This window comes from Haliotis cracherodii, unplaced genomic scaffold, assembly GCF_022045235.1.
Source record: "Haliotis cracherodii isolate W230 unplaced genomic scaffold, xgHalCrac1.p SCAF_3, whole genome shotgun sequence".
Lineage (NCBI taxonomy): Eukaryota > Metazoa > Mollusca > Gastropoda > Lepetellida > Haliotidae > Haliotis > Haliotis cracherodii.
In genome coordinates, this window is record NW_027266286.1 from 38628377 (window position 1) to 38644453 (window position 16077).

The window sequence follows — 16077 nt, forward strand, 5'->3', positions numbered from 1 at the left end:
TGGAATGACACTGGCCAGTTTATCATGTCTGTCTTACTGTGGAATTGCACTGGCCAGTTTATCATGCCTGTCTTTGTGTGGAATTGCACTGGCCTGTGATATGTCTGTCTTACTGTGGAATTACACTGGCCTGTAATATGTCTTTCTTACTGTGGAATTGCTCTGGCCAGTTTATCATGTCTGTCTTATTGTGGAATTGCACTGGCCTGTAATATGTCTGTCTTACTGTGGAATTGCTCTGGCCAGTTTATCATGTCTGTCTTACTGTGTAATTACACTGGCCAGTTTATCGTGTCTGTCGTAATGTGGAATTACACTGGCCAGTTTATCTTGCCTGTCTTACTGTGGAATTGCACTGGCCTGTAATATGTCTGTCTTACTGTGGAATTACACTGGCCTGTAATATGTCTGTCTTACTGTGGAATTGCTCTGGGCAGTTTATCATGTCTGTCTTACTGTGGAATTACACTGGCCAGTTTATCGTGTCTGTCTTACTGTGGAATTACACTGGCCAGTTTATCGTGTCTGTCTTACTGTAGAATTGCACTGGCCAGTTTATCATGTCTCTCTTACTGTGGAATTGCACTGGCCAGCTTATCATATCTATGTTACTGTGGAATTACACTGGCCAGTTTATCTTGCCTGTCTTACTGTGGAATTGCACTGGCCTGTAATATGTCTGTCTTACTGTGGAATTACACTGGCCAGTTCATCATATCTGTCTTACTGTGGAATTACACTGGCCAGTTTATCATGCCTGTCTTTGTGTGGAATTGCACTGGCCTGTGATATGTGTGTCTTACTGTGGAATTACACTGGCCTGTAATATGTCTGTCTTACTGTGGAATTGCTCTGGCCAGTTTATCATGTCTGTCTTAATGTGTAATTACAGTGGCCAGTTTATTGTGTCTGTCTTACTGTGGAATTGCACTGGCCTGTAATATGTCTGTCTTACTGTGGAATTACACTGGCCTGTAATATGTCTGTCTTACTGTGGAATTGCTCTGGCCAGTTTGTCATGTCTGTCTTACTGTGGAATTACACTGGCCAGTTTATCATGTCTGTCTTACTGTGGAATTACACTGGCCAGCTTATCACATCTGTCTTAGTGTGGAATTACACTGGCCAGTTTATCGTGTCTGTCTTACTGTAGAATTGCTCTGGCCAGTTTATCATGTCTGTCTTACTGTGGAATTACACTGGCCAATTTATCTTGCCTGTCTTACTGTGGAATTGCACTGGCCTGTAATATGTCTGTCTTACTGTGGAATTACACTGGCCAGTTTATCATGCCTGTCTTTGTGTGGAATTGCACTGGCCTGTGATATGTCTGTCTTACTGTGGAATTACACTGGCCTGTAATATGTCTGTCTTACTGTGGAATTGCTCTGGCCAGTTTATCATGTCTGTCTTACTGTGGAATTACACTGGCCTGTAATATGTCTGTCTTACTGCGGAATTACACTGGCCAGTTTATCGTGCCTGTCTTACTGTGGAATTGCTCTGGTCAGTTTATCATGTCTGTCTTACTGTGGAATTGCTCTGGCCAGTTTATCATGTCTGTCTTACTGTGGAATTGCACTGGCCTGTAATATGTCTTTCTTACTGTGGAATTACACTGGCCAGTTTATCATGCCTGTCTTTGTGTGGAATTGCACTGGCCTGTGATATGTCCGTCTTACTGTGGAATTACACTGGCCTGTAATATGTCTGTCTTACTGTGGAATTGCTCTGGCCAGTTTATCATGTCTGTCTTACTGTGGAATTACACTGGCCATTTTATCGTGTCTGTCTTACTGTGGAATTACACTGGCCAGTTTATCGTGTCTGTCTTACTGTGGAATTACACTGGCCAGTTGATCTTGCCTGTCTTACTGTGGAATTGCACTGGCCTGTAATATGTCTGTCTTACTGAGGAATTACACTGGCCAGTTTATCATGCCTGTCTTTGTGTGGAATTGCACTGGCCTGTGATATGTCTGTCTTACTGTGGAATTACACTGGCCTGTAATATGTCTGTCTTACTGTGGAATTGCTCTGGCCAGTTGTTCATGTCTGTCTTACTGTGGAATTACACTGGCCAGTTGATCTTGCCTGTCTTACTGTGGAATTGCACTGGCCTGTAATATGTCTGTCTTACTGTGGAATTACACTGGCCAGTTTATCGTGTCTGTGTTACTGTGGAATTACACTGGTCAGTTTATCATGTCTGTCTTACTGTGGAATTACACTGGCCAGTTTATCGTGTCTGTCTTACTGTGGAATTGCACTGGCCAGTTTATCATGCCTGTCTTTGTGTGGAATTGCACTGGCCTGTGATATGTCTGTCTTACTGTGGAATTACACTGGTCTGTAATATGTCTGTCTTACTGTGGAATTACACTGGCCAGCTTATCATGTCTGTCTTATTGTGGAATTGCACTGGCCTGTGATATGTCTGTCTTACTGTGGAATTGCACTGGTCTGTAATATGTCTGTCTTACTGTGGAATTACACTGGCCAGCTTATCATGTCGGTCTTATTGTGGACTTGCAGTGGCCAGTTTATCATGTCTGTCCTACTGTTGATTTACACTGGCCAGTTTATCGTGTCTGTCTTACTGTGGAATTACAGTGGCCAGTTTATCATATCTGTCTTACTATTGATTTACACTGGCTAGTTCATTATACAAGTTGTACTGCGGAATATTGTATGAAACGTGAGTGGCGAAAGTGAAGTTAACCAGATGTTTTGTGATGAACATGTATCAACAGTTACTTCTGTCATCGAAACACGGAAGAGTATCGGAAGACAGATGTTTGTTGCATTTATTGAGTATGAAAAGGCATATGATTAAATGGGGGGAGGAGCGACCGCCGCGCGCCTGTGTATCCGCCGGAGAATCCGCTCACCACGGTGCTTTGAACAACTTTGTCTGTGCAGGTTCTGTTTAGATGTATTTATAAAATGCTCTGAAATTTGTGCAGAATTTAACAAACTGACAAACTCTGATCATCTTTACACAACAGGGAGGCGGACCACTGAAATAACCTTGTTTTGTGGCGTGTGTGGTGTTGGTTCAGCTCTGTAATGCTGTAGCCAGCTGTTTGTATTACGCGCGCAGTGTATGAAAGTGATCAATATAATGACCCTGAGCACATGTTTGGTGAGTGATCAGCTGGTCCTAGTGACTTGTACTAATCTCCCAGTAACCCCACGTTCACGCTGTGCACACTCTGACTGCCGCTGTCGGGTGGTATTTCAGGGGCGTTCCAGCAATGGGTGGCGGTCCCAGTGTCCCCGTGGTTCCCCTGTCTCGGGACCGTGTTGTACTGGTGACCGGTGGAAACACAGGTAGGAGGGTCGGTTACCTACACCTGCACGTGCAAGAGCTACACCTTTATATTTATCACACGTTATACACATGCATATATGCAGCATGTATATATATATATATATATATATATATTAGCGCTCTCTCTGTATGTATATTATTGTCTTTCAGCATGACAAAAAGTAACTGCTCACGTGGATTTCACGTGCACGGTGTAACTATCTGCGTGCATGAAGTTGTTTCTTGTCTAGATCAATGTTATTTATAGAAAAAGTTTAGTTAATAATATTAAAACTGTTATTGACTTTTTAGGACATGCGATTGATTAATTCCAATGTTTACACAATTTTGCGTTGAGGCAAGACCCGCGTGCCTGTTATGTCACGAGGTAAGGTGACGACATGAGTTGCCTCCCTTTGATAGCAAACACCCAAGCTCCTCACAGTGATAGTACGTTCGCGGAGCCCTCTATACTATCGCTGCCACCAGTCAAATCTCCCCACTGTGATAGGTGGCCCCAACCATGCTTGGAGTTGAACTCGCAACCGAATGACCGTTATGTTTACAAACAAGTGACGACTGTCGTGACACCGAAAACACTTACCGCTGATAAATTACTTTCTTTGGTTTTCAATTTGAATATCTATTTCATTAAAACTATTATCTTTAATTGATATAGTAAGAATGTAAGGGAGAAATTGGTTGATTTTCCGTTAGTCTCGAACCAATCTGATTTTAAAACAACAAAGTAAATTCATCTGGAAAACATGGTCAGTGGTAAACCTTTTCAAAATGAAATATGATGGCATTCCCAAAGACATAAACAAAAGTATAAACGTTACTTCATATGGGGTTAGAGGGAAAATTTCAAGAATCTTGTAATGGCCGCGCCCACACTGGTGGCAGCGATGTTACCGAGAGTGTAACGAAGGTGTCACGCGCTGGGAAGGAGCTTGGCAAACACCCAAGGGCGCGGCCATTACAAGAATCTTGAAATTTGCCCTCCAACCCCATATGTAGTAACGTTTATACTTTTGTTTATGTCTTTGGGAATGCCATCATAATTCAATTTGAAAAGGTTAAAGACTGACCATGTTTTCCAGATGAATTTACTTTGTTGTTTTGATAATCAGATTGGTTCGAGACTGCAGACTAACGGAAAATCAACCAACTTCTCCCTTACATTCTTACTATATCAATAACGCGATAGTTTTAATGAAACAGAAATTCAAATTGACAAACGAAGAAAGTAATTTAGCAGCGATAAGTGTATTCGGCGTCACGACAGTCGTCACTTGTTTGTTAACATAACGGTCATTCGGTTGCGAGTCCAACTCCAAGCATGGATGTAGCCACCTGCAGCTATGATTGACGAGAGTTAATTTGAAATGGGCATTCTAAACTTAACATATAAAATGTCAGCGCCAACAGAAGAGTCCGTCTGTCTGTCTGTCTGTCTGTGTCTGTCTCTCTCGTAGTTGTTTATTGTATAGGACATGCTGCATATGCATGCATACTGAATACATATATTTTGCGGCGGAACATGTACAACATGAATGATGTCTTTATCACAAAGTTTTTAAACCTACAGAAAATTCCATACATTGTGGCGTGTGTCTACTGTTTCATAGCTAACCGATATTAAACCCCGTTCGATCACAACAAATGTTTTATTCTTTGAGATTTCGTCATCCTTTTTGGTGGGGTATATGACTTTCCGTATGGTGAACGCATTACTACACTGGTATACACTGCTACCTATATGTCGAGGAATAATGGATGGCTAAGATAGATTTCCATCCTCTATACATCCTTTGTTTGTTAAACTATCAATACAGGTATCGGGTACGAGGCAGCTAAACACATCGCCATGATGGGGGCCTCCGTCATCATAGCCTGCAGATCACAGACCAGGGCGTCACAGGTGAGCTACATGACTTAAATCCAGTCATCAGGTGAGCTACACGACTTGAGTCCAGTTGCCAGATAAGCTACAAGATTTGAGTCCAGTCACCGGGAGAGCTACACAACTTGAGTCCAGCCACCGGGAGAGCTACACGACTTGAGTCCAGTCACCAGGTGAGCTACATGATTTGAGTCCAGTCACCGGGAGAGCTACACGACTTGAGTCCAGTCACCAGGAGAGCTACACGACTTCAGTCCAGCCACCGGGTGAGCTACATGATTTGAGTCCAGCCACCGAGTGAGCTACATGATTTGAGTCCAGTCACCGGGAGAGCTACACGACTTGAGTCCAGCCACCGGGAGAGCTACACGACTTGAGTCCAGTCACCAGGTGAGCTACATGATTTGAGTCCAGTCACCGGGAGAGCTACACGACTTGAGTCCAGTCACCAGGAGAGCTACACGACTTCAGTCCAGCCACCGGGTGAGCTACATGATTTGAGTCCAGCCACCGAGTGAGCTACATGATTTGAGTCCAGTCACCGGGAGAGCTACACGATTTGAGTCCAGCCACCGGGTGAGCTACATGATTTGAGTCCAGTCACCGGGAGAGCTACACGACTTGAGTCCAGCCACCGGGTGAGCTACATGATTTGAGTCCAGTCACCGGGAGAGCTACACGAGTCCAGTCGCCAGATGAGCTACATGATTTGAGTCCAGTCACCAGGAGAGCTACACAACTTGAGTCCAGCCACCGGGAGAGCTACAAGACTTGAGTCCAGTCACCAGGTGAGCTACATGATTTGAGTCCAGTCACCGGGAGAGCTACACAACTTGAGTCCAGCCACCGGGAGAGCTACACGACTTGAGGCCAGTCACCAGGTGAGCTACATGATTTGAGTCCAGTCACCAGGTGAGCTACATGATTTGAGTCCAGTCACCGGGAGAGCTACATGACTTGAGTCCAGTCACCAAGTGAGCTACATGATTTGAGTCCAGTCACCAGGAGAGCTACACGACTTGAGTCCAGTCCCCGGGAGAGCTACACGACTTGAGTACAGCCACCGGGTGAGCTACATGATTTGAGTCCAGTCCCCGGGAGAGCTACACGACTTGAGTCCAGCCACCGGGTGAGCTACATGATTTGAGTCCAGCCACCGGGTGAGCTACATGATTTGAGTCCAGTCACCAGGAGAGCTACACGACTTGAGTCCAGCCACTGGGTGAGCTACATGATTTGAGTCCAGTCACTGGGAGAGCTACATGATTTGAGTCCAGTCACCAGGTGAGCTACACGACTTGAGTCCAGCCACCGGGTGAGCTACATGATTTGAGTCCAGTCACCGGGAGAGCTACACGACTTGAGTCCAGTCACCAGGTGAGCTACATGATTTGAGTCCAGTCACCGGGAGAGCTACACGACTTGAGTCCAGTCACCAGGTGAGCTACATGATTTGAGTCCAGTCACCAGGTGAGCTACATGGTTCGCGCCAAATCACAAGGAAATTTCAGCCGTCCACTGGGGAAAAGTTCTTCATTTCAAATGAAAGCTTTGGAAAACGTTGAAAGGAATGCATGTCGTCGTTTTTCTTAGTGCTTAGTCGCCTCAAAACAGCAAATAGTTTTGTGTTAGAACTCTGTGTATATTTCGACTAGTTTGTATTTTGGTGTGTATATTAGGCAAATAACAAATGCATTTCTACCTTTTTGGCCATATTTTAGTCATTTCACTGGTAAGTCTGAAATTAGGCTGAATGAATAATACAATGCACTACACTTATCTCGCCACAAACGTTCTAGTCTGAAGTCCACACTGTATTTGAACAGATAAATCTGTCCCGCATGTCTACATGCATAACAGAGCGGTTTTGTCAGCTCTTACAATTACATCCTGACAAAATGTGAAGAACTTCCTGTATTATAGTCTATGTGGTGACCAATAGTCGCTGAATAATTCGGAATTCACTTTGGCAGAGTCTGCGTAGCAGGGTCCCTCTTGCAAGACATTGTTTATGTTCGAAACACATCAAACAAGGCCATTACGATCATGTTTCTATTTCTAGGCCATCCGACGAATGAATGAAGAGTTCAGTGCTTCCAAAGAAGCTGGTACGCTCCCTGAAGGCATCAACCAGACTGGAAGGTTGGCAGTAGATTGTATGAAACTTGATCTGGCGTCCCTCAAATCCACCATGGCATTCATCGAGGCCTTCAAGGCATCAGGTCGCAAGCTGCACGTGCTGCTATGTAACGCTGGTTTGGCAATGTTGCCCAGAAGTAAGGAGAGATCACACACTGTTCCTATTCCTATTATTGATGACAGTAGACAGACTGGGGAGTATGACACGTGCTGCAGTAACGGTACCATCCGGGGGCTCCAATGAATATTGTCTGCAATATGATTTTGCGTTTATGGACGTATAAACATACCAGCCTGTGTGTGCACACTGTGTAAATGCGAACACACCAAATTTCACATTTATGACTCCATTTCCGATTAACAGGGGGACACATTGAAGTCCATTCTAATAAATAATTACGTCAACAATAACAACTTAACTGACTGCTTATATAATCATTAACACAGACAACTGTAAAGATTAAATATTATATCAGTGACATCTCTAGCGCAATAATGCAACACAAACCCCGTGCATTTTCTTATCATCCAATTAGGAAATAGTAGTCCGTAAGTGGGCGTCACCGGATGTGTCCTTGGTTTATGGAAAAAAAGCAAAACACGTTTAATTGGTTAGCCAGTGAATACCACAGAATCACATGCAATTATAGGCGAGAAAGTCATGATTCTAGTGTTTTAATTGGAGGACTGAGAAGCCGTTTGTAGTTTGCTGGGAATCACTTGCCATGGAAACTAAATGTATGTAAGCTCTTGGTATCGTCTACCGATATCACAACCTTGTTACCAGTATGTGCATGAATGACCAGGTGAAATAAAGTGGTGTTGTCAATCAGCGCACTCTTTTGTTGTTCTAGCATATTATAAAAAGGTGTTTGTGTGAGAAATAACGGCTATGTATTTTCAGGTTTCACAGAAGATGGCTATGAGACAATGTTCCAGGTATGTAGATTCAGTTAGCTAGAACGTCACACATCCGCACATTTTAGGCTCCTAGTCCTCATTCTAAAGTTCCATTTCTCAGACTGTGTAACAGTGGGAAGTTTACCAATAAGCATTTGCTGTGTTATGAAGGTGAACTATCTGGGCCATTTCCTGGTCATTGCCCACCTGCTGCCCATCATGAAGACCTCGGGTAGCGACTGCCGCATCGTCTTCTCGTCCAGCGGAGCCCATATGTACAGCGAATGGAAGTTCAGTGAGTCAAAGATCAAGGCAGAGGATCCATCGGCGTATGGAAGGATGCTCAACTATGGTACCTCCAAACTGTTTCAGGTACTAATTAGTGAATAAGTTGCTGAGGTGTGTAGAACTGAATAAAAATAATATCATATCAGTTGAGTTTCAGTTGATTTCATTCCTAATATGAAATTGTTGTGCCACTGCTCAGATCCACCATATGTACTGTCTGGCACGGAGACTGAAGGGCACGGATATTTCGGTCACCTGCCTTCATCCGGGTATTGTGCGGACTGAAATTACACGGAGCTTCATTGACAGTACAGCACTTGCTGCCATGTTTGGAACCTTCAGAATGCTTGGTCAGTAATAGCCAGAATCACTCTTTGGCTTAATGTGTAGATGTGTTACATTTTATACTAATAATTAAGAATACATATGAATGTCATGATGAATTGAGTTAGCGTAGATTAGAATTGTATAAGTGTAGGGAAACAATTCTTGAAACCTGAAGCTACCCGGAAACGACCTTCGTGACCGGCTATGGTGAAACCATGTGACACGGTACATATTCAGATGGTCTCAGCTCTACGGTCGCTGCTGTTCCAGGTAGTTTCCACACATAGACGCTGCAAGACATTTCAATGTGGCATATACAGCATGAAGATGTTTGTTATGTGTGTTACTTTCTGTCAATAAATTTCAGATTTCTAACTTCAATTTCTAACATATTTCTATATGACTAGGGGTCTGTGGTTTGTGGGTGGTTGGTGTTTCAATATCCCGTGTTATCCAAACACTAATTACAGAGACAACAAGAAGCAGGTCTGACTTGACACATTTACTCTCGGAGGTCATGATCTTAAAAAGTTCAGTTGTACAGGGATCAGTTATTGTACTTGATTATTGTGATGTGATAGGGAGCAGTCATTACTCGATATTGCAACATCCCTTCTTCTTTAAGAGTCTATGAGTCCATAGGAAACTTTGGCACAGTCCATGAGTCCATAGGAAACTTTGGCACACACTGCTTGATAATATCAAAATTATACTGGCATCGAAGTCAGTTTACATTATTTTGAATTAACATTTAGGGTAGCTTTCATATTAATAAAGCTATTAAATTATGAAGGCCTTATAACTGTCAGTGAATCAAATTAGTGTCCATGACTGGTCCGTAAACATTCACTCACATTAACAGACTAGAATGACTGTTAAATGAGGCTTCAACATATAATTGTTGAACTTGAGTACCAACTATACCCTACACAGTAAAGTCTCTGAGATGTTTGGGCAACTTCACTGAACGGCCACTTCTGGTGGTAGTAGGTGGTGTAGTCTGTGCATGCTTCATGATAGTCGTCAGTCTGTCAGTCTTCATCGGTGTCACAGGTGGAGTCACAGGAGAAGTCTTCTCATTACTCCTGCTACTGGTAGGACTGTTAGATGGCATAAGCTTTTCTTTTGACATTAATGGCTTTCTGAATCTCTGTTCGCTTTCAACTTTGACAGGTGTTTGATTCAAAGTATGTTGTTCAGCTGTTTTCCTCAAATGTACACGGTTACATCGGAGTATTCCTGTAGGTGTGTCTACCTCATAGCTTCTCTCGTCAAGTCTCTTTAGCACTGTTCCCTTTTTCCATACTTTGTCATTCATAGTGAATGGCTTCATCCTAACAGTATCACCTTCTTCTAGTGGCGTTAAATCTTTTGCCTGTTTGTGTTAGGCTGACTTCTGTTTCTGCTGTTTCAGACGAAGTCTTTCCCTTTCACCGTTCACTGTTCTCGGCTTCAGCAGAGTTTCACTTGTTGGAAGGAGAGTCTTCGTCTGTTCATAAGTCGTTGCACAGGACTAGAGCTGAGTCCCTGAGTTGGTGTATTTCTGTAGTCCAATATTGCCATATACTGGTCGTTTCCACTGTCTTTTGCTTTCCGTAGTAGTTTCTTTGCGGTCTTAACCGCAGACTCTGCCTTTCCATTGGCTTGACTGTTGTGAGGACTTGAGGTTAAGTGCTCTATGTCCCAATCAATGACAAATTTGTGAAACTCCTCCGAGTAGAACTGAGGTCCGTTATCACTGACCAGCTGGTCCGGAATCCCATATCTGGCAAAGTGTGCCTTTAGCTTCTTTATAACTGTAGTAGACTTGGTGTCTGATAGGTAGTCCACTTCCCAGAAGTTACTGTAGTAATCCACGGTTATCAGATAGTCCTTATCATTAAGAGTGAACAAATATGATGCCACTTTTTGCCATGGTCGTTCTGGTACTTGTGTGGTCTGTAGTGTCTCCTTCTGCTGGTCTGCCTGGTATTTGCAGCACAACTCGCAAGGACTGATGTACTGTTTAATGTCATCAGACATGTGAGGCCAATACAAACTCTCTCTTGCACGCCATAAACAACCTTCGATCCCTAGGTTAGAAGTATGGATCCTGGTTTTCATTGTAGTTCTCAGGTTGTGAGGTATGACCAGCCTTTCTCCTCTGAATATAAGACCATTTTGTACTGTGATCTCGTGTCTACAGTTGAAGTATGGGTACAACTCTATCGGCAAAGTGTCTCTGTCCTCTGTCCACCCACTTAACACGACTTGTTTGAGTTTCTGCAGATTTTCGTCCTTTTCAGTCTCTTCTCTGATCTGCTTGATCCTGTCATCTGTTATCGGAAAAAACTTTGCCATGTTCACCTGACTGAAAGGCTCTTCAATTTTTGGCTCTGTGCTTGGCAAATATGCTCTTGACAATGTGTCTGGCAAAACAACATCTGCACCTTCTTGTACTTGATAGTGGCATCATACTGTTGCATAGCCAGAATCATAGACTGTAGTCGTCTAGGAGCACAGTTTACGGGTTTGCTGGTTCTAGTGGTTTATGATCATTTTCCACTGTAACTTTCCGACCAAATGTGTATGTGTGGAACTTTTGAAGTCCGAAAACAACAGACAGCATTTCCTTTTCAATCTGTGCATATCTGGACTCAGCCGGTGTTAGGGCACGGCTAGCGTAGGCATTGGCTTGTCTTGTTGTAACAGAACAGCACCGAGTCCAGTGGAACTTGCATCACACTGCAGTGTCAGTTCTTCAGCTTCATTGTAGTATGCCAATACTGGAGCTTCCGTAACCATTTTTTTCACTTCAGTGAAGGCTTTCTCATGTGCCTCCATCCATGTCCAGTCCACGTCATTATGTGTTAATTGTCGAAGTGGTTGCATTACCCCTGACAGACGAGGTAAATATCTCGCAAGGTAGTTGACAAACTCTGAGAAGCATTGAATGTCCTCAACATTCTGTGGTGCTGGCATTTCCAACACAGCCTTTATTTTCTGTGGGTCACACTTAAGTCCCTGATCAGTGATGATGAGACCAAGAAAGGTAACCTCTTTTCTGCACAATTCAAGTTTCTCCTTCTTCAACTTGATACTGACAACTCTGCATAAGGCATTCCAGATTCTTGTCATGGTCAACCTGCGCTGTCATCTTGTCATACCCTGAACCATAGGTCAGGATGTCATCCACAATATATTTGACACCTGGTAGTCCTTCCAAAGCTTGGTTTAAGCATTTCTGGAAGATTTCAGGCGATACACTGACACGAATGGTAGTCTAGTCCATCTGTACCAACCAAACGGAGTTCCAAAAGTACACAGCAAACTGGATTCGAGATCAAGTTCAAGATGCCAAAATCCAGCTGACAAGTCACATGTACTGAAGACCTTCGCATTTCCTCGAACGTAGGCAGCTGATAATGCTCACGACGAAGTGCCTCATTTAAGTGCTTGGCGTCAATACAAATTCTAATTCCCCCTGATTTCTTGGGTGCTATCACTAACGAGCTAACCCAATCTGTTGGTTCATCCACAGGTACCAAGACACCTAGTTTCATAAGACGATTAAGTTCTTGTCTCAATTCCTCTCTCTGTGAGATAGGCACTCTGTTCAGATGTGAGACGCTTGGGGTTATTTCCGGATTCACCTGCAGGTGAACTTTGCCAGGCAAGGTCCCAAGTTCCCCTTCAAAATTTTCAGAGTAAGTCTTAATGATAGCCTCAGAATTCCTCTCTTTGACTAATGTTGTTCCTGGCTGTGTGTGTGACATCAGTATCAGCATTAAGTAATCTCTGTGGTAAAATGTTTACTGACGCTCCACAATCCAACTGAGTAGTATAGGTAATAGGGGTTCTGGCTCACTTCCACTGGAACCGGATTTATGTACCTATACTGCTACTACAGGTGGCACTTTTTATGCCAAAATGATGATGCGATTCAACGATAGTCTTAAGTCGTATTAAAAGAAACATCAATGTTAATTAATAATGAATAAAATTTACTATAGCCCACGAGGATATTGGAAAGGTGTAGGAGCAATAAAAAAATTAGCCACCGCGGCTAAGGTACCTAAAGATGTGGCCAAGGATTGGTTAAAGAAACAAGCGATGTGGCAAATATATTTACCGGCACCGCGTTATATACCGAGGAAGAAGTTTGATATTTTTACAACGAATGAAGTTCATCAGGCTGACCTCTTGTTTCTTCCCCACGATAAGGTAAGACGCAAAACGAATAAATACGCTTTAACAGTAGTGGATGTGGCTAGTCGATACAAAGAGGCTGAGCCATTAACCTCGAAAGATTCAACAGAAGTAGCTAATGCACTGAGCCACATATATAAACGCGGACCACTAAAATGGCCTAAGCTATTTCAAGTAGATCCCGGTCGCGTGTTTATGGGATCAATAACTAAACTGTTAACAAAGCACGATGTCGAAATCAGGTGTGGTGAAAGAGAGGCCCACCCCAGTCAAGCTATCGTTGAAAGATTTAACAGGACATTAGCGGAACGTTTGTTTGGCTATCAGTATGGGATCGAAATGAAATCCGAGCGATTGAGATCAACCGAATGGGTGACACGATTATCCGCCGTTGTATCAGCGCTGAATAATGAAGTAACAAGATTAATAGGGAAGAAACCATCCGATGCTATTAAAATGAAATCCGTGACTTCCGAATCTTCAGCACCGAGGAGAGGCAAAGAACGAAAACTTCCGGATAGAGTAAGGGTAAGATATTTATACCAGCCCGGTGAACTCGAAGGAAGCCTACGTCACCCATCCGATCCTATATGGTCCCTTAAAACATATAACATTAGTCGATTGGTTATGAAAGAAGGAGAGCCTATTCTTTATTATCTTCAAGATGGACCGGGTAGGGTATTTGTACGAGAAGATTTGTTCATAGTTCCCAACGGTACGGTATTAACACCATAGCCATAAGCATAGGTAGTTACATCATCCTTATCAATCCATCTCTTTGTATCTAAGGGTGATAATGATGTCTTGTTCATTCTTAATCCATATATCCTATGATTGTAACTTCTTAAAGAGTTCATCTCGTGTTTGAACGTTCTACCATTGAATAATGATTCTTTATACTGTTTGTGTTTGATATGCTTTTTTAGCACATACTTTTTAACACCCTTAGCTTTTCTAATCTCTCCATTATCGGACTTTTTTATAGAATACATCTTAGGTCTTAATCCAACATACTCTGCTATAGGGGTCCCAGCACATTCATCCTTCATCTTACCTAACACCTTTTTATTTACTACGCTGTGCAGTGGATTATCTTTTGGGTAATCGCTCGTGTCGTACATATCTATTTTTTCTGCCACATCTTTATACACATCCTCGGTTTGTATTTCCATTAACAAAGAATCTGTGTCGGTATATAACTCCTCGCATCTATCGCCGTATTGTTTCTTAAGTTCGTTGTAATAAAAGTCATACATTAAGTGTTTTGACAAGTCGAGAATACTTATATCAACGTACACCGGTCTGTTGAATTTTATATTACTTTTCTGCATATGCAGTCGTTATCGAATATCTTGCTTCTGTTAAAAGCCGGACTGGCTATAAGTTTCCTGAGTCTTTCTTCCTCATTAGATCTGACTAATTTAACATCAACATGCTTCCTTAGATTCTCCATAGTTTTACCAAATACTGAGTTATTCATGAGCTTATATAGATTCTTTTTGAAATCGCTGGTAGCTATCTTTCTTAAATCTGTGTTCAACCTTATATAGGGCTCCATCCAAGGGCTTTGATCAAACTTTAGAACTCTGTGTATTTTCTTAAGTTTCATACCTAACGATAGATATAACTGGAGATTTCTGTAGTGAACTATATATTTTGTTTTATCCATCAAATTTGGTACAAGTTTTTCTACGTTAGCTAACCTACTATTACCCATCAAGGAGTGTTGATATTCCGACATCCAATTTTTATTAACCATTAATTTTTCGGGAGCTAGCGGATAACTGTTATGGTCTTTATGTAAGGAATTTGGATATTCCAAGTCAACTTCTAGTATGTACCCTTTATTCACATCATTATTATGGATATCATTCTCATCGACCCACTCAAAACCACCCATGGGTAAAGGTTGACTCATAGCCCATCCGTACAAATTGTTGGCGTCGAGATATAATTAATGTGTGTCAGGTTTACTCGGATCATATCCTTCCACTAATTTATTATTAGCCTTAGAATACCTTTTCGCTACCATCGATATACCCCCTCGTAATCCTTTCTCAATAAACAAGTGCATATCGTAATCTGTGAGTAGTTTTAGTTCTACGCCGGTCTTCTTCAACAATGCATCCCACGATAGTCCGGGACTGGAATAGTACCATGCTGGGTCCAAGCCGTATTGTTTTAAACATGTCTTTCTAACAGTACATCAGTTTTTAAGTACAGATCGTGATAATCGCCTAAATTCTTACAACCTAATTTTTCCCAGACCGTCAGAGCGTGTTCATAATCGGCATCGGTTATTTAAGTTTCTGTTAAGTTACTATAGAATGATTCAAGGGGTGGTAATTTAGTTTTCGTCGAATCTAGACCAATCATCCATATATTCGTAAGGATATACACCTTTTCTCAGCAACAAATGATGAGTTATCTTATCGGTATATTGATTTGTTATCGCAAAGTCATCGGGATTGTTCGCATTAGCTAAATTGTCCAGGGAAGATAACAGAAACTGTACGGAGTCTATGAATCTAAGCCCATTACTTTGCTTTATTCTAGCTTTCCCATCCTTGTCCCTATAATGTATAGTTTTAGTCAACGAGAACGATATGTATTTTTCCATATTGTTAGGAATGCACGTTAAACCGCCGTCGGTCTTTGAGATAGCTTGCATGATGAGATGTGAATCATATCCCCTAAGGTTATGAAACACAACGGGGATGGGTATTGTTTGAGAATTCATTTTTAGTTTCAAGTTACACTCGTTATGCGCGGCTCCCCGATAATTACCCGTGACGTGGCAATGATCTCTTACGGAATCCCCATTCAGGGGTTTATTACAAACATGACAACTCGTTGACTTCTTATAGGCCCTCCAATTATCCCTCGTCATACACATGGGTTTCTTACACGATAATTTTTCCCTGATTATTCTCTCTTCATTTTGTAGATATTCTAGGAACTTTCCCGCTTCATCGGGACCTCTGTAAATCATGGGCGTGTTTGTTTTCCCATCATA

The 16077-nt window shown here is 42.3% G+C and overlaps 1 protein-coding gene across 3 annotated transcripts in view; it reads left to right on the forward strand.

Moving 5' to 3' along the window:
- The first annotated feature begins 3160 nt into the window (after positions 1–3160).
- Positions 3161–16077, forward strand: part of LOC139474446 (retinol dehydrogenase 14-like) — a 32618-nt gene continuing 19701 nt past the window's right edge. Inside the window, exons 1-6 of one of the 3 annotated variants that reach the window (XM_071257470.1) lie at positions 3161–3333; positions 5152–5237; positions 7282–7495; positions 8263–8297; positions 8430–8630; positions 8746–8896. In XM_071257470.1, the coding sequence (XP_071113571.1) occupies positions 3258–3333; positions 5152–5237; positions 7282–7495; positions 8263–8297; positions 8430–8630; positions 8746–8896 (763 nt within the window). In that variant the 5' untranslated portion in view covers positions 3161–3257. Of the gene's footprint in view, positions 3334–4276; positions 4392–5151; positions 5238–7281; positions 7496–8262; positions 8298–8429; positions 8631–8745; positions 8897–16077 lie in introns of those variants that run through there. The other 2 variants (XM_071257472.1, XM_071257471.1) reach the window with 2 other exon arrangements.